At 36.2% G+C, this 26,845-nt stretch overlaps 1 protein-coding gene across 13 annotated transcripts in view; it reads right to left on the minus strand.

Annotated features, from left to right (window-relative positions):
• BLTP1 (bridge-like lipid transfer protein family member 1) overlaps nt 1–26,845 on the minus strand; it is a 114,419-nt gene that overhangs the window by 27,995 nt on the left and 59,579 nt on the right. For 10 of the 13 annotated variants that reach the window (XM_065684624.1, XM_065684577.1, XM_065684652.1 and 7 more), the window contains exons 36-57: nt 26,609–26,820; nt 26,085–26,236; nt 24,984–25,134; nt 23,745–23,897; nt 22,277–22,517; nt 21,112–21,260; nt 20,228–20,447; nt 19,157–19,315; nt 17,307–17,482; nt 16,602–16,777; nt 15,274–15,980; nt 13,725–13,964; nt 13,199–13,292; nt 11,657–11,707; nt 7,166–7,372; nt 6,774–7,012; nt 5,927–6,171; nt 4,559–4,664; nt 2,427–2,524; nt 1,919–2,104; nt 759–927; nt 22–233 (exon numbers count right to left, since the gene is read on the minus strand). In XM_065684624.1, coding sequence (XP_065540696.1) covers nt 22–233; nt 759–927; nt 1,919–2,104; nt 2,427–2,524; nt 4,559–4,664; nt 5,927–6,171; nt 6,774–7,012; nt 7,166–7,372; nt 11,657–11,707; nt 13,199–13,292; nt 13,725–13,964; nt 15,274–15,980; nt 16,602–16,777; nt 17,307–17,482; nt 19,157–19,315; nt 20,228–20,447; nt 21,112–21,260; nt 22,277–22,517; nt 23,745–23,897; nt 24,984–25,134; nt 26,085–26,236; nt 26,609–26,820 — 4,343 coding nt within the window. The remainder of the gene's footprint in view (nt 1–21; nt 234–758; nt 928–1,918; nt 2,105–2,426; nt 2,525–4,558; nt 4,665–5,926; nt 6,172–6,773; nt 7,013–7,165; nt 7,373–11,656; nt 11,708–13,198; nt 13,293–13,724; nt 13,965–15,273; nt 15,981–16,601; nt 16,778–17,306; nt 17,483–19,156; nt 19,316–20,227; nt 20,448–21,111; nt 21,261–22,276; nt 22,518–23,744; nt 23,898–24,983; nt 25,135–26,084; nt 26,237–26,608; nt 26,821–26,845) is intronic. The other 3 variants (XM_065684599.1, XM_065684645.1, XM_065684607.1) reach the window with 3 other exon arrangements.

The following is a 26,845-nucleotide window of genomic DNA, read 5'->3' on the forward strand; positions in this document are numbered from 1 at the left end:
TGCTTTAGACATTTTGATTACCTGAGGTGTGTTTGTGATGGGCAGGCAAATTCCTAGGTCATTAACAGTCAGCTGAAGAAAGAGAGTACCAAAAGCCTGTGCAGAGGTTTGTTGGATTCCAGGCAGCAAATCTACTACTTCTTTTGTGGCCATATGAATATCTTTATGTAAAGCCATTCTCTGTTCATTCCAGTTGTCATACGCAGCCTTGTAGTTCAGCCAAAACAGCACAGCTTTGTGAAGAAACCACAAATTGAAATACTTAATTGAAATCAACACACATGAAAAAAGAAACTAGAGTTTCACTAAAGAAAGCTTTTTTTGTTTGTGTTTACATTTCTCCATTATTTTAAGACAGTGGATGTACAACAATGGACACACACACACACATATTCAGCATGTGGTGAAGAGTCTCATCCTGCAAATGACAAGATGGACAAAGCAAATAATTTAGCATCAGGGTTAACACATTAAAATACAGAAATCAATGCTGTTCCCAGCATTATTAATTTGTCAAGATTTACAAAAGCGACTTCTTCCAAGCGATCTGAAAACTAATCATCTCAGCAAAAGGAATTTTTTACATTAGGAACAATTAACCTCTTAACATGCAGTAAATCTAAATTTCTCAGCTCCCTAACATTTTGATTTAATGTGAAATATACTAAATCTCAAATAATCAAGCATTTTTGGAAAAAAAAAATACATATAGCTTCCTCAATATGAAGACAAATTTATAGCAATTTTGTCTTCAATACCTCTGTCAAAGGCCACGGGCTGAGCAAAAACAATGGGTCTGTTCAAAGTAATAAGCACAGCTTCTCTATCTGATGAGCCACTAATTTCTTCTCGGAGAGCATTTCTTAATCCAATTCTTGTCTTGAAATAGGCAACCTGATGAAAGTCAGAGCCAGCTTCTTCATAAACCTTAAAATGTTCAAAAAATAGGAAGGGGGAGGGGTTTGGAGTAGAGAAAAATTCAGGGACAGGGGATTAAAAATAACGAAATTACTGCATCTGACGAAATGTAAAATTACAACAAGAAGTAAAGATTTCTCCTTTCCCCCTTTTCTCTTTTAGGCTAAATTCTTTTAAGAATATTCAGTTTTCTTACATTAAATTGCAGTGTGATGCAGTGTAATTGCAGTGCAATTTTCCTTATTTATCATAAAATGTTAACTAAAATAACTATTTCTATATCCAGATCTTCTACTGCAACAGTACATTTATGGCTTCTAAGATTTGCATTTGTTTGTTTCTAGGCATCACAAAATAATATCATAGAATTAGTGATTCCAGGGTTAACAGTGGGTTTAAGAATACAAGAGATACAACTGTCAAACTAAGGCAAATAAACTAGGTCAAAATGCAGGTCTGGCCACGTCTGGATCTTGTCTGATGTTAATGTTTCATTTATGTGCCCTAAAAATAATAGCAATATCAACCAAAATTTTGAATTGGCCTCAGTAACAATGCCATTTTGTTGTAAAGAGCTAGTAAGTTTTAAGATTTTAATAGCATGAAAAAAAATTCAAAAAGAGCCCATACTTGACTCCTTCCGTCTTTTAGGCATGTACACTGGCCTTCATTATGAAGGCTTGCTAATTCTTCTGAAAAGTCATCTTCAGTGTCATCTTGACTCAAGAACAAAATATGAGACAATATTCAGGAACTAAATTTCCACAACTGTATGCTGCACAATGCTTAAACATTTATGAATAAAAACAAAACAAGGCAAAAAACCACCAAAAAATTAAGAATCAAGACCCTCCATCCCCAGCTCCCCTATACTTTACACACACTCCACAGCAAAACTGGAAAAAAAACTCAGTAGTTTAAGATAGCCTCTTGGCTTAGTTCTGTTTTTTTTAATTGCACACTATTAAGAACACCACACGCAAAGATGTCGGGCACTAACCTGATGTTTAACAATCTGTCCTAGTGCCAGATTTAAATCCACCTGGCATTTCCCAAATAGTTTGAGGTAGCTGCTACTTCCAGGCATTGCTTTGGTTTGCAGTCTGTTTGAAAGTTCAAGTTCTATCAATCCAGTTTCAAATCTCACAGCTCGCATTGAGGGAGTCGTAGCTGTCACTTGAATTCCCTAATGAATAAGGAAGGCACAAAGTTATTAAGATTTGGTTCAGAGACATAAAGAGAAAGGAGAAAAAACGAGAAAAAAAAAAACAAAAAAAAACCCCAAACACCTAAAACTTAACAAAACCCCCTTTTCACTGTGGAGCAAGACAAGAGGACATAATCACTTTTCACAACGCAATGCCACTAAGCTATTTTAAAAGATTACAGGAACCAAACTCAAGGTCTTTTTCTTCATGCAGAGTATTCCTGATTCAGTAAGCTTTGAGGTAAAAACCCAAAAGCCATAAGGAGCATCTAGGACCACTGGCTTGTCATCATAAGATTACCTTAAACTGTAGGCTTAATGAGTAAAGAAGAATTTTTGGTTTTTCTCCATCAGTTGTGCCATCATGTTCATTCCAAAGAGGTATTGGCTGCTCCCCTCCTGCACACATTAAATACACACATTTCAAGTTTTAACAAAGAAAACATTTTAAACCAAATAGATATAAAAGAAGGTGACAGTGAAATAAAAGCCTCATTTTATACAGTAACTAGCTGAAGGTTTATAAAAACAAATACAGTTTATAGTGTAAATTTTTATGACCTGCTCTGTTCATTAACTGCCTTTTAACTGGTGCAGCTTCACCTTAAGTAATTGGTACTTATCCAGTTTTTATGTAAGAATAATATGCAATCAGCATTTTAGTGCAACAGAAACAATTATAAAAAACACCTTAGTATATTACACTAATTGGAGTTTTATAGCCAGGTGAGTTACTTTGAGGCAAGCCAGAAGGACAAAAACTATATTCTGCCACCACTGTTCCTCATTCAACACCCAGTACACCATGGGCTGCTGGCCCCTGACCACATTCCTGCTGAATTACCACAGTATGGAAAGTAGCAGTCATGTTTCAGAAACCATTAGGCTGCTACTAGCAACACAAATTTGTAGTCTGGAAAAGCAAAGAACCAGCAATGGTAATAAATTCCTCACATAAAACCAGAGGAGAGCTCAAACTCTAGAGACTTGAGAAACATTGTAAAAGAAAGCTAATATAGGTTTCCTGGTTTACCACTTTATGCTCCTCCATAAAACATGTAATAGAATAATGATAGCTGTTGAAGGTTTATTCTCTACTTAAGTCTTCTCTGACTACCCAATGCTAATATATTTTGCCTGGAACAAACATCAGGGTGTTTAAAATTTGTTCACCTCATCCTTCAGGGATTCTGACATTTTCCATTTTCTTCACTGCATCTTCTAACTCCCTTGAGGTTATGTCATCTGGGCCTGCACATTTCTTTTATATATGTTCGTATACATGAATATACATACACACACAGAGTAGATCAAAGGAGTGTGTAGACACACACAGACACTCCTTTCACTGAGCATCACTTTTAATTTATCTTTTCTCATGATGTTTCCAACTATTAATGATTTTTTCTCCTAAAAAATGGCTAATTTCTGTAACAGCCTTTTAGGACAACTCAAAAAAATCTTAAAATCAAACTATTAGAAGTTTCACATGCCTCTGCATATTTATTTACATTTGTCATCTCGTAACATTCTGTAACATACATCCTTCTTCCTTTAAAAACTTAACTAGAACTGATACTCCCTTTCTTTGCCCTGGTTATTTTACTTTCTTTTTTACCTTTTATTATTACTTCTTAATAGACAGACAATACTTCTAATAAATTATTTCTAACAGTAAGAACTAGTGAGTGACCTATTGTGATTTGGTCAGACAAGAGTTTTTGTGTAAGAAAATAAATGTTTTGTAACTTTGGCTGTCTACTCAAATAGATGAGTGCACAAGTCTGTGAAATTACAAAAGAGGCAGCGTTGAGTGATTTTGCAACTGTTCTCTAATTGGGTTTTTTATGACAACGCTATTTTTCTTCTGAAAATTGAGAACAGAAGATCAGCTTAAATGACTGAAATAAAGTCTTTTCTGCAATATACAGCATGATACACAAAACAACCTAATGAATATCCAAATGCCTTTTTCTTACAGTACTGAAACATGTAATCTGTAAAAAAATCACAGAGCTAGGAAACAGGATATACTAAGTAATACCAATATTGACACTATTTTCCCCAGACACAGCTTTTCCATTAAAAGAATGTGCTGGCATTATTTTATGAACTGCAATATCACGATCTGCATTTTATAGGTGTACGAAACGAATACAGAAAGTAACCCAGCCAAGGTCATGTCCTACACACAGAGACTAGTGACCTGAATAATATACCATCCTGCTTCCCAAGAAAACATCTTTTTTTCTGATAGAGCTACAAAAATATCCACAGCCTATGTTATTACTTCAAACTCCAGCTCTGCTGGAGTGATAGATGTGAAATGATGGTGTCTGTGAAATCAACAGGTGATCCTGAGAACTACATAAATGTTGCCATCAAATAAGGTTTAAGGATCTTACTTAAAGTTGGTTTAAGTGTTTGGCTTACCTGAAACCTTCTGTATGACTTCATTTACTTCCTTCATGAACACTTTTTGCACAAATACTAAATGATTTAAAAGATCAGTTGTGAGATTATGTTCAAAGGAACCAACCTGCAGAAATAAAAAATTTTAAAACAAAACTTTGTAACAGTTAGCATACCTATGTTTTCAAAACAATGCATTTTTGTGTTTTCAGGCATATCTTTTCAAGTCCAATTATATTGTTACTGCCATCAAAAAGAGCATTAAATGGCTTTGTCTTGCAATTTTTCTGCTGTGAATGTCTATCAGAAAATTGAAGGACATAGACTATTATATGAAAAAGTTTAATCTCCTGCTTAAGTTTAGCTTAGACAAGAAAATGCAGGACTTGATTAAGGTTCATGGAAGTATGTGAAATGCTACTTAATTCCAGGTAATAAATCATTATCAGAACAAAATAGAAATGAACTGTCAACCTCTAAAAGTACATTATTCTACACACTGTAGATGAGCAACTATGGGTATTTTCTAAAACTGCTTAGACTTTGGTTTTGCCTTTGCTAAGTAGGCCTTCACTTTTGTTTTGCATGCTAAACAAATTTAAAGAGTTTCTTTCTTCAGCCAGGAAATAACTCAAATGCATTGAGCAAAGAGTAGCACTTAATTAACATTCTCCCATTAAGATGCAAACATCAGAAGTCTCAATCACAAACACGCTATACTCTTTCTGACTAAAGAAATGTAGGTAATAGAAAAGCCTCACTTTCCCCCACCAGACTGGTTTCTTTTAAGAAGCCTCAATTTTCTCTCTATGAAAAGTAACTGTACAAATTGGTACACAAATAGAGCTGTAAGTAGAATACGGTGTCAAACAGAAAAATTTATATAATTTGCTGGGATTATATATACATTCTCCTAGCTATGAAACTGTCTAATCATGAAAAAAAATGAGTTATAAAACATTAAAACAGTTTTTAAATCTCAGTAGGTTTTTTGCAAATTATGCTATCTGATGTGTTAGCATAAGCTTTCAGTTTAAAATTACACTGAATCATCAGTATAATATACTTTGTCTACTTCGCTGATAAGAAATGTTGCCATTCTGAAAACAAGTTTCTAAACACATCTTCCTTATTTATTTGTACAAAGTATCACCTTCAAAATCCTTCAATACAGTGGTCTTCACTGCTTAATATGTTGGCTTCTTATCAAACTAATGAGTGAGGAAGTTCTATTTCAGTGTCATGCAATTACAAATGCTGTATTTGGATCAGCCTGTAAATCTGAGAGTTCTGGAGTAATCAAATTATTAAAATAACATAAAGATGTACATACAGAAATAGAATAGAAATAACAAGTTATCAAAGATGAACACTGGCTCCAACACCTACTTCAGCCACACATCGTAAGTAGTTCCCCTGTAGATAATAGCCCTGCTTAGCAGGTAGTTCATCTATGCTCCAAATTTGGTCTGAGTAAGTATCATGTTCTTCCATTATATATTTGCCTGACATAGTAACAGGAGGAAGGTTGAGACTTGCTGAAGGAGGAATAGTTGACATATCAGTGGCAGAGACTTTTGAAGTGAAGCGCAATCTGTGAATTGGAAGCTCAAAATTAAATCTAGTTTGGGCACCTGTAAAAGGAAGATGAGGAAAGAAAAGGTATGAACTTGCAAAAAAAAAATTCTTATTTATCCTTAAGAACATACTTGGAATTAAAAAAAAACCAACAAAACAAAAGCCCTTCACAGGTCTTCACAGACCTCTAGAGCTATAAATGTCCACCCACACAGAAACACAGAATCACAGAATTCTGGGTTTTCTTAAATTTAAAAGAAAATGAGGATTTCACTGTAATTACATGGAGAAGGGAGTCATATAAACCACTTCATGCATACTGAGGCCCTATAAGGTTACTCTCAAGTAGTCTTATGAATCAGAATTAATCAAGGATTATAAACTGATTTAAGAGGGAAGCTTCCTGGAAGGAATATATACATGAATGTATATGTGTCTTCACCTGTTCTTGTGCTCTGCCTCTAGCAACTGTGTATAACAACAACAGTGTAAATTCTCTGTTTGGCCCCATCTGACTGAAGTTCACATTCAAAATAGTAAGCTGACAGCAAGATTCCAAGCTCTAGCTACAATTCAACAGAAATACAGGTCCTCGTGGATACTTCTAGCAAGGCCAAACTAAAGCCATAATGTTTTTAAAGTTTCAGAGGACTGTTACCTGTCATTCCATGACTCCTCATTCTTCCCATCTTATATTCTGCCTTTAGAGAGGGCAAGAGTGCTGCTCCAATAGCAATACCATCTATCATGGCACTGAATTTAAGAACTATAGGCTTCTTTTCTAAGCCTTCTGGCAGCTGTGGAAATTCATTTGTTTCAACAGGTGTTTGATTAATACTTGTTGGAGTCTTTTCAGAGGGCAAAGGAGTCGCAACATCTTCTTTGGCAGGCTGGGGCCTATTTACCAAGACAAAGATCAGAAAAATACCTTTTGTTATTCTAACACAACATATGGCTAGCCTGACTCTTCCACATCCATTCAAAGCAGCACAAGCTCCTGACTGGATGGCAACCATTGGCACTTAGATGTGCCATGCAAGCAGCACTTACGCAGTTGATGGTTGTCTGATGAGATCTGAAATCTGCTTGGAGAGCTGGTGAGAACTGCGCACCATCATGCTGTGCAGCGTGGCAGGGTGCTGAGGGATGTTGATGCTGATGGCTCCAACTTTGACTACAGCAGCGTTGTTTGTTTTCAACCCTCTCTGAGCACTATACAGGGCCTGAGATTTGGCAATACTGCATTTCACAACAGTTCTAACAGAAAAGGAAATAGGATTTATTCACGTGTTTTTCAAATAGTTAGAGTTTTACATTAAAATGGGGATTTAAGTGTTAGCTGAATTTTAAAGTATTCATAGAAATTATTTGATTTAGGCAACAGACATTCCTCCTCTTTCACTTTACACACACAGATGCACTACATGCCACGAACAACTACACTACATTTAAAAGAACTACAAGTCATGCACTGTTATTCTTGCATAATGTAAGACCATTTGAGTTTATACACGCTAGGCTGCACATACACAGACAAATTTTCACACACAGAAACAAATAAACCTTCCATTTAAATTCCTTTTCAGGAATAATCTTTAATCATCCTTTTTGGAAGAAAACTTAGTAAAATCTGATTTTAGTATCCAAAAAGGTCAATGGAAGAAATACTTACTTAGCAATAAATACACAGCAAGTGATAAATGGGGTTGTGAATTAATACCAATGTTTAATTGACACATACTATTCCGAAATATGAAGTCTAAACTTTTTTTTTTTTTGTTAAGGAGGATATGTATGGTTCACAATGGTTACCTAAGATAAAAATACAACTGCACAAAGTTGACAGTTTTTGATGTCAAAATGAAATTTTGGCATATCAGAATTCACTAAGCTTCTATTAGAAAGAGATACATAGGGTAGCACATTAATGTTTCTCATCTAAGGTAAATTATTGGAGGGTTACCCAATAGAAGTATGTTATTATGTAGCCAGCACAGACTATTACAGCCTCAAAGAGAAAGACACATAGTTGTGAAGATGCAGTATGAATGCATCTAGTATGCTAGAATGTCTGAAATGTAGACACTATAAAATTGCAAGATTCAATTAAAGTTTCTCAGTTACAGTATTTTAAGGATCATCACTAAAGTATCTACAGACAGTTTGGTTTCATGGTGAAAGCTAAAATATTCTATGAATTCTACTCCCTAAGTTATGTTTCTTCTGTGAACTCTCACACAGGGCTCCTTATTTTGATGTTACAGTATCAGCTAGAACAAAGCATCCCAGGTGTAGAAAAAAAAAAAAAAACAAAAAACCCCAAACCCCAACGTCATCCTGCTTTTAGTGAAGATATACATGGCACTGTAATGCAACCGCAGGCCTATCAACAGCAAATTCAACTACTGAAGCTCTAGAAACAGTTTTAGATTTTCACCGCTGCACAAGACCTACAAGAAACCCAAAGTAGTTATGGATTAATATTTTAGTGTAGACTGCCAAGTAGAAACGATGTCAAAATATGTGAAGAATTTACACAAATATGAAGGAGGAAACAGATCTTAATTCACAAGTATTTTCAGAAAAATTTTCTACAAATAAACATTACTCGGGAAAGGGACAGACTTATTTTAATCCATCTCTTTAAAAGAAAAATACACGATTATTTCTCTGTTAATGTTTGCTTATTTCCTACTTGCTTCCTGCTTCCACTCTGACTGAGCTATTGTGAAGCCAATGAAGAATACATTTTTTCCCCATTTATAACACAAAATTCTACTACATCAGCTATTCAAGCATCACAAGAACAACTTTTAACTTAAGGGAATCTGCAGGATCTCCTCCAGACCTGTACCAGACAGACAGTCTAATCTTCACCTATCTTTGTATAGAAATTAAAAGTAAGATTAGTTGGAGTTAAAGTCTGTACTGAATTTACAGTCAGTTCCAAACACATGAATTCATACCATTTGAAGCACTTCCTTAGATAAAAAAACCCCAAAACAAAACAAAACAACAACAAAAAAAAAAAAAAAAAACAAAACAAAAAACCACCCCAACTCATCAATATAGCTGTTGCAGGAGGATCAGATTTCAGCAATATTAACTGTGCTTCTTTGCCAAGGAATTTCTAATAAATTAATTTTGCTGTCACTTGTCTGGTCTACAAAGAGCCTACTTCCATGACAGAATGAAATGCAGAACAATTGTGAGGCTATGCATTTATTTGGAATGAGCACTGCCCACGAGATATCTGCAGTTAGCTTGCCTACAGTGCTGTGCCACTGAATATTACTAAAATCTTTCATCAATATTTAAGTTATATACCAGTAATATATTCAGAAGTAATTTTATGCTCTTGCATCATAGAATCACAGAATGGTTTGGGTTGGAAGGGACCTTAAAGATCATCCAGTTCCAACCCTCCTGCAGGGACACCCTCCATTAGACTAGGTTGCTCAAAGCCCCATCCAACCTGCAATTCCACAAATAATCACTCTCCAGACAAACTTGAGAAAAAGTCTTTGTCCCACTACAGAACTGGCTACAAGACCACCACTCAACCTAACAGATTTTTGGGAATGTGAGAAAAAAGGGAAAACAGATGTCAGCAGAGGCCTGTAACACACAGAGGAACTATCACAGCAAGTCAGATGAAAATTCATGCAGTGGCAGATACTTGGGGTATAAATAAAGTGATCCTTCCCTTAATTCTAGCCATCAGGAGTTTCCTTTTTGAGCCAGAGGCTGTGTGTGTTCAGGACTCACCACCAGATCCATCTCACATGGATCTGTCTAATCCTTTTAATCATTTATACTTTCATTGACCTTATCACATGGCAATGAATTCAAGTATTCAGTGATGACCTACGCAAAAAAAGTACTTTCTTATGTTGGTTTAATGTTGCTACCAGAAAAAAAGGAACAAAAAAAACCCCTTAAGATTTTCTTTACATCACTTGCAGTTTTACAGTCCATCACCTCTCTTTCCAGAGCTACCATCTATGAGAACATTTGAAGTTAATCCCATATTTTCACAACACTGACTACACAAATGCTGTAACAGATAGCAAAATCAACCCAGGATCAGAATACTACTTTGGGAAAGGGAAAGAGAAAAAAAATAAAGATTAAAAGACAGAAAGAAAAAAGAGCAGCCTGGCAACTTTTTGGCTCCATAACATTCCTTTGTGGCCAAGAAGGCAAATGGCATCTTAGGGTGCATTAGAAAGGGAGTGGTTAGTAGGTCAAGAGAGGTTCTCCTCCCCCTCTACTCAGCCTTGGTGAGGCCGCATCTGGAATATTGCGTCCAGTTCTGGGCCCCTCTGTTCAAGAAGGACAGGGAATTGCTTGAAGGAGTCCAGCGCAGAGCCACAAAGATGATTAAGGGAGTGGAACATCTCCCTTATGAGGAGAGGCTGAGGGAGCTGGGTCTCTTTAGCTTGCAAAAGAGGAGACTGAGGGGTGACCTCATCAATGTTTACAAATATGTGAAGGGTAGGTGTCAGGATGATGGAGCTAGGCTTTTTTCAGTGATATCCAGTGATAGGACAAGGGGCAATGGGTGTAAACTGGAACATAGGAAGTTCCACGTTAACATCAGGAAGAACTTCTTTACTGTAAGAGTGACAGAGCACTGGAACAGGTTGCCCAGGGGGGTTGTGGAGTCTCCTACACTGGAGATATTCAAGGCCCGCCTGGACAAGTTCCTGTGTGATGTACTGTAGGTTACCCTGCTCTTGCAGGGGGGTTGGACTAGATGATCTTTTTAGGTCCCTTCCAACCCTTGGGATTCTGTGATTCTGTGATTCTGTAATGCAGGGTCACTGCACAACAGGGCTTCTAGGTTGGCAATGTAACGGTTCCCACCTTGACCACTACTGTAGTGAGACCCTGTAGATTTTAGCATCAGAACTAAGAAAGCAACTAGAAAGAAAAGACTGCATCTTTTGTGAGAAAAAAGACCTACACTTACACACATTGATCTAGGGGACATGAAGAGTGTCACCTTCATTAGCAGCAAAGGCACAGGCATAATGTTAAGGAAAACATTTTGTATTGGCATAAACTGGTCAGCATGCCTGGCAATTAAACACAGAACAGAGGTAAAGAGACAAAAGAAATAGTCCTATTCATGCTTGAAATCACAACAGGTACTATCTCTCTAAGCACTTCAGTTCCTTACCAGGTTCAAAGTAAGCATAACTTGCCTGTTCCTTTACATTTATGATCATTACTTCACCTCATTAAGCTAAGCATAGAAGCAGATCTAAAGAACTTAACAGCCAGTGTAACCATTCCAACAGTATGGTAGGGACTGTGTAGTATCTGTCCCTAAAGCTAGATTGTTAATATTTACAAGGGGTTTTTTGGATAGATATTTAGCAGGCTACATTAAAAGCTTATCTAGATAATATTAGATGTTAAACTAAAACTTATTCAAGAAACGTCTGCCTACACAATCACACACAGCAGGAACACAGCCATCAGCTGCACAACACAGTTAATTGCAAGACTATTAAACATAATAATATGACATACAGAAACTCTTGTTTGGCTGTGCTTGTAGGAGATGTAGGAAAATCCTCCAGTCTACAGATGAAGATTGAAGAGAAAGCAAGAAAAACAAAAAGCAAATAAAGAATAAACATTCATGCAAAATTAGTCAATTAATTACTTGTAACCCACAATATGACACTTACTCTCAAATTTACCAAGGTGAAGGTTTTGGGTTTGTTAGGGTTTGGTGTTAAAGACTTATCGTTGTTTTGTCCCCTGTCCTTTTGTACCCTTCCTGTATGAAAGCTTAGTAAGACTATGATATAAAACAGACATGAAGAACCTCAGTCACCTTCAGAAACCCTACATAGCTGTCAGATTAGAATTTGTATTTATGCCTCTATAACATACTTATTAGAAGTGCTTTAGCTGGGGAAATTAATAAAATTCTGTATGCTTTAAGTTCTATATAGCATCTTCCAAACTAAACAGGAATTAAATGGAGAAACTCAAGTCACATTATTTAACCCTTTTCTACAACATTAGTATTCTAAAACCGTATCACATACTGAGGGTTACCCAGCTAACCTCAAACCACAAGGGTGATCTACATTACAAAGAGTTGTAGTTCAATTGTTGTTTTGCAACTCAAACATAAACAAGTTCAGCTAGAAGAAAAATAATGCATGCCCTTTTGGAGTTTGCAAACCTCACAAAAAAAAAAAAAAGTAAAAAGTAAAAATGTGGATGCTAAGCCAGTCATTTCAGATATTCATGCACAAAAAGTAATTCTCCTGCCCACTCCTGAAAAGTTGTGTCAATTATATAAAGGGTGGAGATACAGAAGTGTAAAAATAACAAAAAGAATCATGGGAGTTCAAAAATATATCTATTATTGAAACAACACATATCTTAAATGGGAATAATCAGCATCAGCAGGTTAAATACTCCCTAAAAATCTTGTATGGTTTAATGGAATCTATAAGCTTCGAAAAGCAACTAGAAGCATAAGAGAAACAACACACACAACATAATAAATTTGCTATGCATACACCACATGGAACATAATTGGTGCAGAAAGCTCAGATTACATGACATTTAATTTCTTTCTTTGTACAAGAAGTCCTGTCATGTACAACTCTTCAATAAGGTCAGTTACCCATTTACATTGTGATCATACAATCAGTTGTGACCTTACTAATATCTTTTACTAGAAATAGAAAGGAACAGGAGTATTTATACTCATGTAACTATGTCTAAGATTTGTGTGATTGGATGCCCTAAAGTGAAACCTACTACTAATATTCACCATATTCCTTCTCAGTTTACTCAGATATGCCTTTCATAGAAAAGTCTCCTGTCAATGGGCACATGCAAATACAAGTCAAACTCAAGCCCAGTTCTGCAACAACTGCATAATTGCCACCAAACTCTGACTTCATGTATTATACCTTAAGACATATCACCAACACTTTCACCATATTAAGCCACATACCTTTACTCAGCTGTCACTCATACCTGTGACACATCTGATACCCCTTCTATGCACTTGACCAATATAAAATGTTTAGGCTTCATACTTACTGGATATTTGGAGTAATTCCCTCCAGCAGGACGATATTGACACCTCCTATGTGAGCAGTGGCACACGTCTCAGTCATCTTTTGATGTAGTACATCTTTAAGAAAAAAAGATACTTAACAGCATTTCATTCAAGTAAAATACTTCTAGGTATGCCTACTGCTGTCAAAAATAGTAGCAGGAAAATAATTGAAAACTTACTATTTCAGTAATCACATAAAGTAATATCAAATTTAAATTGTGACAAGAATGAAAATTTTAAAAATTAAAGGATAACTTGCATAAGCTTTTCCTTCACAGCATTTTCTGAAAATCTTGCATCCTTTTAAAATCCTCCAGCACCCTAGTAATAGTTTTCAAAAGAATTTGTTGAATGTTATTATACTATCTATACACAGACGTAATGTACGTTATTTACATCTAAAACCTATTACACACGCAGATATAGGCACTGGTTATAGGTATGCACACAAATAAACATGTAAAGCTGCCACTGCATTTCATTAGAGTACATTTTAGCTTATCCCACCTTTCATTTTCTCTTTCAGGGTGAAACTGCCATGGATTCTCTTCAGTTCAGACTCCATGGTTAGTCCACCAATGTCTGCTTCCAGATGAGTACGGTTCACCATGCCTATCCCAAAGACTATGAGAGTCACATGCTGCGGCTCTGAAGTCACCAGACTGCGCTTCCTCTGTGCGTCTCTGCCGTTCTCCTGTTCGTTCTCAAACACTACTCTACAAGCAGGTTCGGTTGGGCTTCGAACGCCTACAAAAATATGAAGGAGTCACTTAAGGATACTTTACAAGAAATGCTTGGTATATCTGATCCATATTTGTACTTGAAATGAAAGATCATGTATCTTGCACATCAAGCAAACTCTTTAGGCAAATTATCTGTGGCTCACTTATTCCACTCCAGTAACATTGCAAGTGAACCAAATCCAAGACACAGTGAAGAGAATAATGAGTGATGTGATTTCATTATTATTCAAAAATATATTCTTATGTACATTCTAGAAATATTTATATTTATGTGATTTTATTGTCATACAACAAAAATGTGCTGACAGCATTTTGTCCTATTGCTTTTTTATCATTTCATAGCCAAAGGTTCTTACAATTTAGTTTTCGATGCGCAAGTTTTCCTTTTCAACACTCAGAGCATAAAAACAATGTAAAAAAAATTACCCTCCATAGAGATATCATAGCTATGGATATGATATTCTGTGCATGAAAGATACTGCCCTCTTTTTAACAGAAGCTCTCATTTGACATTTTCTCAGTTTTTCATTCTTTAGTTAGAATAAGTCGAAAGAGAATATGCCTTACTAGGAACTGTACCATCCCTTCACATTTACAGCAATCTAAGTTCACCAACAAAAAGTATGATGCTAAGTCAGGTCTCGTACTTACGCTGCTGTGCTAAAATACATTGGAAATAGAGAGCAATGATGACCCCAAACCTCAAAGCTTTTGGTCAAATTATGGCCCTAACACCTGCAATCTTTGCTGGACTTCATCAAAATCAGTACTTCAACTTTTCTTCTCTCAAAGCTAGGTTTGCAGTTTATATTTTTACACAGTCATTCCCAGGGCCAGAAATTACGATCCATCAGGATCACTTATGCATGTGCTTATGTATGTACACAGAATGAGAATATACAGCATTTCCACCAGCTGCTTGAAAACAAAATAGCACGTAGGGAGGAACAAACTCAATCCACTCAATTAACCAGAAATGTTGACCTTTTAACACAGTCCCACACTCAGTGCAAATTCAGATTAACAGAGCTGCACAATATCTGAGTTTAAAACCAATCAATTAACACATATTTAACTAAGTCTAGGATTGAAAGAATGAAAGCATACTATAAAGGCAGGAAAAGATTTTTCTTTTATACAACATCTTGGTGAAATAATTCCAAGCTCTCTCCCCCCATCCTCACCACTTGTCCCTCTAATATGAACTAAATGGCACTGCAAACTTTCAAAAACCACCTTATGATCAAAGCTTTAAAAGAGTACACTTGAGCTAAAGCACACACTAAATAATTTGGATTCATGAACTAGTTTACCTGTTGGACCAAAAGTTTCAGAAGACTTTTCTAAAATCCCAGTTGGATCAGAAATGAGTGAATAGAAGTTCAACAGTTTGTACATATTTTGCCAGCACTCAGCAGAAGGTTCGCTCTGTTCCGACACAGTAATAGAGTCAGAATCATCCATATGAATGGTCATGTGGTCAACTACATCTTTCGAACCTTTCCTGGACACTTTAGAAGTTCTTCTTTCTGACCTCCCCAAGGAATTCTTGTTTCGAGATTCTTTTTTATTGTTCTCATTGTTTGCTCGTTTGTTCTTGGTGTTGTTCACTCTGTTACCTCCATTAAGACTTCCTCGAGAGCTTCGGCTGAAGTCAGAAGAGCGGAAGTCTCTGTGTTTGCGGGTTTTAAAAGTAGGCGTCGGAGAGGCTGATCCAGCTGTGTATCTGCTAAGTTTGATGTCCGTCTGTGTGGCTTTGATATCATCAATCATTGTACTGAACTGATGAATAAGACGAACCAGTGCCATGTCTACATGCTGGCTTATGGACTGGCAAGAAATTGTAAAATTACAGTGGAAAGTATTATAATAGCGTTTATTCAAATCATGAAAAGAAAGGGCATTAGTGGAGTTATGAGGCGTGCACATGGATTTCTCCATTACAACAGCACTAATACTGAAAGTTTCCAACATCAATGCTGGTTTGAATTCAAGAGGGGGAAGATTGACAGCTCCTTGCCTAAGGAAATTAAAAATACAAGTTATTACTTTGTTTCTTTCCACGGAGTCAAACACTTTTTTACTCAGTGGTAGATCTAATTTACAGAATCCAACCTTTTACTCCCCTTAGGAGATCACCTTCTTACCGCAGTTCTAAATATAGCAAATGAACTTTTATTCTTCCATACTGCATACTGTTAACACAGTAATCATTCAGTTTGACGTTATTTTGGCACCCAATCTTTCCATCATAACCGAAAGCTTTACTCAAAATTGGTGAGGGAAAGACTTAGCATTTACACTGAAATTAACAACCTCATTTACAGAATTAATTACAAAAGAGCATTTAAGAGCCTCTCAAATGTCCCCTAAAATTATTCCCACCAGCTCTCCCTTCCCCAAACTCCAATTTTCAAAAGCAGCCAGGATGCAAACACTTAAAATTTCCAAACCTTTCTGTAAAAAGATTAAAAAAAAAAAAATTTAAATATTCTAACAGGAAAACAAAACTGGTAGGTTTAAAAGAATAAAGGCTGCTCCTTATCCTATGGAAGTGCTTTGGAATTCTGTAACTCCACATGAAAAACCTGTTTTCTGTTCTTTAACCAATATACATATTTTCAAATATCTCACAACATACCTTCGAGCTCGCTTGCTTTTTCTTTCCTTTGCTGTATCTGAATCAACAATATCTGCTCTTAGGCAGTCCAAAGTTCCTGAGAAGGAAAGGTACTCTCCAAAGTACATTCTATAGCAGAGTGGCACTGCATCCTGAGACTGAATTCCTGTGTAACTCAGAAGAGGTTTGAAAACAACCTACAAAACAAAACCCACTGATTTACTCCTTATTGCCCAGATTATTCCTATAGTATCACTCCATCATTTGTTGATCTACAATATTTACAATGTCAGCTACATAATATAGAACATGTTTAAGTTTTATGGGTAGTGCTGTAAAACAGAAAGTAAGGTGATAAAGGGAAGCTTTATGGACTTTCTGAGTAAGAAGACTGACTACACAGCAAGCTAGCATTGAATGCTTAGCTATGGGAGCTCCTGCATATTTCTCTCAGTGAATGTACTTTGGAGAACTAGGTAAATTCTCATAAGTACTCTAATAGGTTCTTTGGAGTTATAAAAAAATACCCTATTAATCACCATTCATAACGTTTGTTATAGGACACGTCGGAGGTTTCCTGAGCTTTTCATTTTTGCATAGGAATGCATAGGAAATGTGTACAAAACCAGGATAACATTTTCATCATTGTAAGACCTCTTTTTTTTTTTTCCTAAGTGATATTTTTTCTCTGCAGAACTCCAAAATACACCAGCAAACCACACTTACCTGTGCATCTGCTAGCTGCACAGCAGGAAAACCCTGATTCCCCTCTTCTACACCTGCAATGTCATCCTGACTGGTGCTGTGCTGTGAGTGTGTGCCATCCACGGTGTTCTGGTCACTAGACAAAACTGTGTTGAAGTCTGAAGCAGAGGGTATGGTAGGAAGGTTGGGTGCCACACCTGAAAAATTAATACTCATGGAACACTAACACCACAGCAAATTTTAACAGCACCAACTCTATTAATTCACCAAGATTAGTTATACAGAAATATATGCCATACACATAAAAAGTCAGCCCTAGTCAGGTCTATAACCTCACAAAATTAGCATTCAGTGTAAAGAAACAGTCTGATATTGCTGAAACCGGTAACAGAGATATCACAACTCATATCTGGACAGCACAAAAATATTTTCTTCTTTTTGCCCTCCTTTCCAAGGTCTTTTGCCTGTACTGTATTCTACAGGGTACTTAACTCCTGTTTAAACTGAAATAGTCTATAAATTGAGTAGCCTACACCATCAATCAAAAGAAAGATTAGCTACAGTTGCAGATACTTTCTTTTGGCTTTCAGTGTGCTATAAGCTCCTGGGTTTTAATAGTCCCAATGCAAGATCCACTAATTAGATGTCTATAGATTAGTCTCTAGTCAAATATGGTCTTCATAAAAATTACTATGCACAGCCACTTCCCTGCAGTTGTTCTACTCACAAACAATCAGACTTGCAGCACAAAGGCAATGCTCAATCTCCTGCATCTTTAGGCTGGACAGGACTTAATCAACCATTGTGAGACGGAGTTGCTATGTCAGTATAAATTAATCCTGGTTCTCCAAAACTCAAGCTTACAGTACTTAATCAAAGCACCATGACTGCACACTTTCACAGAAAACTGATTTGGATAGATCTGTGTCCGAGTTACAATGACTAAGTCTTAATCACAGGAACATGAGCTTGCAAACAACTGTTACAGTTTCAGTAGAAAAAAGTATAGCTGGGGGGAAGGGTTGGGGGAATAAAAATTTGAAAGCTATACTTTTACCCTGTGATTCTTTTTTTCAGAGAAACACATTCCAATTTACAGAGAAGCCACACCAGTTAAACAGTATGTACAACACAAAGATATTTTGTAGGATCATTTGTTCAATATTAAAAACAAATTAAAACAACTTGTTGTTGCCTGCGATTAATATATTACTGTTGAAAGACTGTTAGTAGAAGAAACATTCAAATTCAGTGTTAGTGAAAATCAAGATATACACCTTTCAGGATTATGAGTGATGCCAGGCTTACAAAAATAATAAGCAAGCCACAATAAATCATTATGTATTTGCTTCTTTAATACATTTACGACTTTCAGTTGTCTATTTCCTTTTCCCCCTTCCCTTACACCAACTGATGACTTCCCATCCCTGAAGAACTATATACTCAAAATAGAGATTTATGTTTAGTCTCAAAGCAGAACTGAGAAAGAGCAAGGATTCCAACCTATAAAATCTTTATTACAAAACCAGCACATGCAAATTAGATTAAAAATAACAAGATCCAAGCAACTCTGCAACTGAGGATGATTTTATGGTTTAGCTGTAGGCAGCTACACATGGTTTTGGAACCTACATCTACAGTTCCAAAGATAAGAAAAAGCTACATTTTTGGAGGCAAGGTGAGGGAAATGAAAACAATTTTGTTTAAATCGCATTTGTTTATTTTCTGGTTTGCTGAGAATTCCCGTAAGTAGTATTCATGTCTGTTAAATTTAAGTCCCTTGCTCAATTACTTTTAGAAAGAATGTGGTAAACACAGAACAGCCAACCCAAAATCATCTCTTAAATCCATCCAGCTGTAATTAGCAATACCTGTTGGAAGACTATTGTGTCCAGATTTTGTGGCTGGACTTTCCTGTACTACACTTCCTCTGTTGCCCACAGCATTTGACATCCAGTTATAGAAACTCACAGAAGATGGTTCAGACAGCAAAGGATGTTCAGATAACATGTCTGTGGCCACAGTATTTCCTATACAGATAAATCAGAAGCTTTAGCATTTGTTGTATCAAAATCAGCAAAAACCAGGAATGCAGCAATAATTTTACCGATGCCTATTTACTATACAAGTAAAGTCTAATCCTCAAAGTTTATTCCAGTAAATTATGTGTCAACTAGCACTACAGGTACTGCACCACAGATGTTATACTATGACACTAATGAATGTTGCACTACAAGTGCATTTGCTCATCTCTACCAGTAATTAGAGGAAAGGAGTCATTAAGAAACTAAAGTACATTTTTTTCTGAATAAAACTTCATTCCCTGACAGCAAAGGAGAGAAGTTTTAAACAAAATGAATGCAGTATCAAACTTATCTTGCTTTCTTTTTATAAATTATGATAATGCATTCTGAACAATAACACAGAACATTAAAATTTCAGTATGTGTATTTCAAACTTCTACAAAACATATTTGTTCAAAAGACCATCACTAAAAATATGCAAATCATTATACAAAAATGAAGTTATTGTAACATTAGTTTCTGTCCGGTTTCTGAGCTACTTACAAGGCCAAGAAAAAAAGCCAAATACAGAAAGATCATTTCCTTATTCATTCAAGAAGACTCATTTAAATAATTATGTATTATACTCTAAAATTAGTAAGGCTAAGTAAAAGGAAAATATTTTATTTACTTTGTTAGTTTTAATTTATTTTCCCAATCTGATGCACTCGCTGTTTGTTTACAGGAAATGGTATGATATAGCAATATCTAGGAACTGCTATTAAAGCCCATGATTCTTATTTGCGGGGAGAGAGCGGGGAGGTGAAATGTTAAACAGAAATGATAACTTGCAGTGAAAATATAATAACTTTTCTAAATCATTAAAATAAAACCAATCCTTCTTTCCCCTCCCTTTAGCTTACTGAAGCTGCATCCTACCTGTTCTTGTTAAAGAACTACTTTTGACTGCAGTTGTACTTCTTTGAGGAGTCCCTTCCAACAGATTATGCAGGCTAGGAAAACTCCCAGTAAGATAGCTGAGCAGACTTTCTTTTCTTGGGCTTTCTTTCACTGCCACTCCAGAACGGCCAACATGCACTGGTGAATCTGTAGCTGTGTCTCCACTAGTGTAGCTTAGGGAATGATATGGATGTATACCCTTGTGAAGAAAACAAAGAAACGAGTGAAGCACTGTGTAAATAGCAAATAGGAAGCACCATTTGGTCTGAATATGAGAACACAATACCTACAAAATTCTCATTTCCTGCAAACTTTCAGACAAGTAGCAGTGTATTTGGTACAGGTTATACACCATACAAGTACTGTGCATAAAAGTGCTATTGAATTCTCAAGTATTAAAATAATTTTATGAATAAAAACAGTTTTAAAAGCCTAGCAAGTAAAAAAAAAAAAAAAAAAAGGAACTGCAGATGCGTAGAATTCACCTAAAGAAAGTCTGCAGAAGGAACAGTGCATACCACTGAATATAAGCCTCATTTGTATTTGGTCTTCACCTGAAGACCAAATCTTTTCCAGCCCTTGTATAACGGTGAGCGTAACCTCTGGGGAAGGGCAAGAATAGAAGCTGGGTATTTCTGACATCAAGTGGAAGGCTCCTGGTCTGCCTAAGGTTTAAAACTATGACACAGGTTCTCTGCCCTCAAAATTGAATAAGAGACAAATGTGTTTTTAAGCAAAGCATCTGTGCCTACAAACCATGCAAGACAACCAGGAGTGAGCAGTAAGGACTGAAGAAGCAGAACTGCTTCTAAACAGGCCAGCTACAAACCACTTCTGCCTTGTGCATGGCACTAGGAACTTACCTTTATTTTCAGAACAGAATCACTGTGAGTATGAGTCTTGGATAATTTCCTCATGATATCAGCACCAGTTACAGGCCCAGAAGAGCCACCAGCAGGTGGAGGGCGATTAGCTGTTCCTTCCAAGAGCATTGTATGCTCACTGACAGTAGCTGGAACCAAGCGAACAATTTTTCTCACTTGCATATACAGGGGGAATCAAGATTATTAGGTACATTTATTTACAAGCAGTCATGAACTTCCAAATTCTGACACACACCTACACACAGCTTCTAGGGAATTTTAAGACTAATAAAAAGACCTCAGATATGGGACTACTGGATTTCATTTAAAATTGTTTAAAATTAATTTTTGTTTAAAATATATTGTCCTTCCAATATCATACAATTGTTTCTCTGTGCTACAAATCCAAAAGCAAACTGACAAATTTCACTTTATTTTGCTGACTCTGGAATGGCTGACCATTTTTTGAATTAACATGCTTACATTTGCATGAATTCCATCTATAGGTACATGTATACAAGGAAGCAAAACTGCCACTTGCAACATTTTTGGCGCAAAATAGAATACATGGGGGAGGGAAATTAAAATTTTTCACTAGTTCTAATAGTCTAATAGTCTGCTCAAGCAAAGCAAATATTTTAGAGACAGCAGAAAAAAAATGTCCATCATACTGTATGATTACATAGAAGTTTCACACACAAACATCTTTGTGTGTGAAACTTTGTGGCTCTTTTTAAGCCACCTGCTTAAGATAACTACTACCTGGCAAAGAACAAATAAAAGGTAGGTTTGAAGCTATTCCTAGGAGAGTTCGTAGAATTTCATGTTACACTTCCTACCTAACATCAAAAGGTCACAACAGAATCCTAATTCCCAGGTAGCAAATAATTAAGTTGATGTGTTTTGTGCAGTAAAGAGCAAGACAAAGCATATGATGAAAGACAAGTGTTCTCTTTTGGTTTTCCCCAAACTAATAATAATTATTATAATACAATAATTGTAATAGCAGCTTCAAAACGAAGACAATTCTAAAAAAAGAAGCTTAATGATTCTAAAAAAGAAGACTATAATGTATTCAAGCATTAAAAATAAGAAGATAGAAATGCTCTAACAAGAACTAGTTGACACTATTAATTTTTATGGAGACAGATGAACACAAAAATACCTGCATCAAATTCAAACTCCGCTCCATCAGCACTTGTGTCACTCTGAAGACCCCCTCCATTGTCTAATCCAAGTCCATCCTCATGGTCATGGCAGGCATTCATCTGCAATTTTACTGGCTGAGTCGGTCTATGTAAGCTAACTCCTTTAAAGGCTGGGGTCACCACAATGAACTTCATCCACTGCCTTGCTAAGGCAACTAGACCTTTCTTTAAGGTTACTAAGGCAGGAAGACCATCACTCTTCAAAAACGAACAAACAAAACAACAAATGCGTATCACAGCATTTTAAAGTAAAACAGGGGGAGCGGGAAGTGGGGGCAGGAGGGAGAAGGGGGGTGTCAGAACTCCCTTAAATCTTTGTGCTCGAGAGGCATATGACAGATACAAGAAGTCTTAGAGCTAAGTGGTAAAAATTATAGCTTCACTGAACACCCTAAATACATTCATCTGCATGACTTGAGGATCTAGCCCAAAGGGGCCAAAGTAAACAACAGGAAATAGGTTTATTAAATATGAAACAAAAAGTACTTAAGTAATTATTACGCTTTGAACTACGGCCTAAAATTCACAACAGCACTAGATTGCCTGTAGAAACAGAACTGAAATTAGTAAGATGAGTTTTTTTCCCCATTGTTGGAAGCAGTATTTTAAAAACATAAATGCGAGGCAAAAATAGGGATTGTTTTGACTGCATCACTGAATTATACTAAAGAAAAAAGCTTTGAATCACACAGGGCTATTTTTGCCACAAACTGCTATTTCTGATCACTGGGCTCTCAGCTGAATATATTGAAAAATACATTGTTTAAATCTGACAGCTGTGGAATTGGATTATGAAAATGACACAAAATCAGGAAGAAACACTCCTCCTTATGCCAAATACATTTGTTCAAACAGTTCTTTACCCCTACAAAACAGACATTCACATTCCAAAGGAACAAGAAAAAGATTAGATACTTAAGCCTTAAAGTTTTTACAACTTTAGCTCTTTTCTTAAACTGTCTGCATTATTTAAGTATTTCTAAGACATGAAAAGTAATTTTGAGGATAGGATTTGGAATAAGCTAACAACTTGCTTGCCTTATTTGAGATTTATTTAAGTTTAAAATTACAGATGGAAATTTTTACTGCTTTACTGCTATCTTTAAGGAAAATAAAATCTGATTAAAATGACATTAACAATTTTAAGGACATGCCTTTTAGGTTTATGATTCCTCATGTATTTACTAATAAAATCACTTGATAAAAAGTTTTGCACATACACAGACCACAACAAAACCAGCAGATCTGACAGAAAATTAAATGAGAGAAGCAGTATCTACTCATCAATTTAAGGCTATACACGAGTTTGTGTTATATTTTCTTGTTTGTTAACTCTCCTTAATCTGTTACCTACTTTGAGACATTAAAATTGGTACATTTGAAACTAACCCACTGAGTTATTTGCATTTTTACAGGGTAACTCACCATGGTGGCATCCTCAATAACAGAGTAATTTGCTTGATGAAGATAATGGTGCAATATATTACACAGTAAACAAGAAGGATTTTCTTGCAAGAAACGAGCCACTTTAGTAAGCCTGTTGTACTTGCTCCTCAGAGGAAAGTGCACACTTTTATTCTAGATTAAAATATAACAATTTTTCACATGTGAACATGCTTGCAAACAAAACACACTCATGACCAACACGGTTTCCTCTATAGTACCACAAACTTCTAACCCCTTTTGAACTTCCACAACAAAGATTCGTCTTACAGATACCCACCTTATTTTAAAAAGTGTATGTGAAAAATCATACTTGATACTTACGTATACAAAGTAATAAAACAGAAGGCTGCATTCAAACTGCAGACTTCGCAAACTTGCTTCTGGACTAATAAAATATACATGCACAGCAAGCTGAGATTTTAAAAAACTATTCACTCCCAGTTACAGAAAAACTAGGGACTTTTCTAATGTTGTTTAATGCTAGGAAAAGTCTGGGAAAAGATATAGGAAGGAAAGTAGCAGTAAGAGACTGCTGTAAAGGATGACTTTTCAGTACAGCAGAAAATTAATCCTAACACTACATTTGTCAATCCTACAGCACAAGACATAATCTCAGCAACGAGTAGCACCTCAAAACCTTCCCACTAGATGGTGCCAAGTAAACGAACAGCAGAACACTGCTTACACACGAAAAGGTCATTAGCAAATCACTTTGACCCAATTTGTCATGAAAGTTCTACCAATCCTGGTTTTCAACAGAAAATTTGTCTATTTTGTGTTTCTTGCTATATTTCACCCTCACTGTGCTAGTCCTCCCTTCCTCTAACAAGTGGGTCCAAAACACAATGATTCCATACAGAGCAGGAGCACAAAATTCACAATTTCTCCTGAAAGATATCCTGAATAATTCAACATACCTTCATATTTCATAAAATATACCAGCTACTACAGCCATTATTTCTTACTCTTCCTTTTCAAAAGGCACAAACTCCAGTTATTTTACTTGGAGGTACACTCCTGCACAGAAGCACAAGACTTCCTCACCAAAATTTAGGTTGTGTACAAAGATCACAGGTAGCAAGTTCTTGTGACCACTTCTGGAAATAAGGGCTCATAATAGATTCTATAAGTTTGCTGGTGAAAATATCCATAACCTTTAATATATATATACTACATAATACACTGCTCTGCCTATTGACTTTATAAATGTCATTTTACCTCTAACGCTTCTGTCATAATGCACCCCATAACAGCACAGATTCGCAGGGTTCCTTCTGTTTCTAGTTTATTTAATGAGGATTTCACTTGATCAATAGGAACAAGCCAAGCACCAACTGCAGGTGTTGCAGTACTCAGGAGGTTCAGCTGCCTATTGAGAAAAATTAAAAGAATTGGGTATTCACATTTAGCAGCAGCAATTAGCAAGATTTTCTAATGCTATTATGAATGACATTGAGAAAGGTGGAATGCAACAGAACAATGCTACAGACTTTTTCCCCAGAAAATGACAACTTGCAAAAAAGTACCTAAGGCAGGTTTTGTTTTACTCGCTCACACGCTCATGACTCCATCCACTCTTGCTGCTGCTACTCCCTCCTTTTCCCATTTGTATTACCTACTGAAATCAAACAGTTTGAAATTCTGACTGAATTTCAAATTTCTGATTTGAAATCACTGACTAAATCCCACACTAACTGTTACACAATAGGTCATGCAGTACTTTTGCTAAAGGGTTGTGGCAAGAATATTAGCAAAACCACAAGGAGCATTTTCTAATTTATAGCTCTATACTGAGATTAAACTACTGACAGATAGGAATATTTGGCTTATTCTATAAACACAGGATGAAAAAACTATCTTCAAAACATTTACTTTCAACATTGTAGTGCAACGGAAGTAAGATCATGGGTTAAGCATCAGGTTGAATACCAAAAGAACTGAGTGGTTCTCTTCTTTAGCATTTCTCTTACCCAAAACAACCACCCTCCCCTGCCTTTCTCCTTCAAACATTTCAGTCTCACTGGAAGACTTTCCTCTTTCTAATTTTCATTGTTGGGGTTTTTTGTTATGTTTTGTTGTGGGGTTTTTTAATTCTTTTTCTTCTTTTAATCATGCATAAAAAATATCTAGCAACACTTCCACATAAATGACAACAATGAAAAATTGAAGCAAGACTTACTGTGATATATGTAAAACACAAAATTTTCATTTCCAGAAAAGTGACAAAAATTACTGCAGTTACATTCAGAATCTACCAAACACAGGTGCAATTTAACAAAGCAGAATCCTCACTTTCTTTTAAATCAGGTAAAATTATACCTTGAAAATACATGGGCTGGAGAGCGCACATTGGTAGGGGCTGCAAAACTAAACCAAATTTCTTTGATTGTTAACTTCATGCTGCAAGAATCTGGGGGAGGAGGCATCAAGGGTATATCTTTTTTTAGATCATCAGATTCAACCCCTTCATCCTTGAAAAAGGAAACACAAAGTCAAAAGAGAAATTGTTTTCCAAAGTGATTATACTGCGTGACACTGACATACCATACTGTGCACTGCTCATCAGAAATAGTTTCACATGTAGTTAGGAAAAAAAAAAACCCCACAAAACAACGAACTAATGCTGTCCACCAATTCTCCCAAGATAATACCAAGAGACCTGCAGAATCTGACAGTTTAGTGTGCGAGTAGACAGCATGAATACAGTTGGAACAAGTTAAATTGTCAGATTTTTTATTAAGGATGTTAACCACAAAAAAAAACACCCCCCCCCCAAAAAAAAACACACACACACACAAAAAGCCCAACCCAAGACCAATCATTTCAACACAGTAGGTACATACCTGCTCATCTGAAACTGAATTTCCATTAATATCTGAAGAGGGACTTCTTCTATCACAAGGAAGGTTGTCATCAGACACATCAGTATTATAACCACTACCAGTTGGAGAATCTGAAGAGTTATTCGATGCAAGCAATCCACCTCTTTCTGTATCTCTTGATTTACCCATGACTCCAAATGTATTATAAAATACTGCTCCAGACTGTCTTCCTCCTGTAAAAGCACCCATACTAAGACT

This window comes from Lathamus discolor, chromosome 1 (assembly GCF_037157495.1).
Source record: "Lathamus discolor isolate bLatDis1 chromosome 1, bLatDis1.hap1, whole genome shotgun sequence".
Classification (NCBI taxonomy): domain Eukaryota; kingdom Metazoa; phylum Chordata; class Aves; order Psittaciformes; family Psittacidae; genus Lathamus; species Lathamus discolor.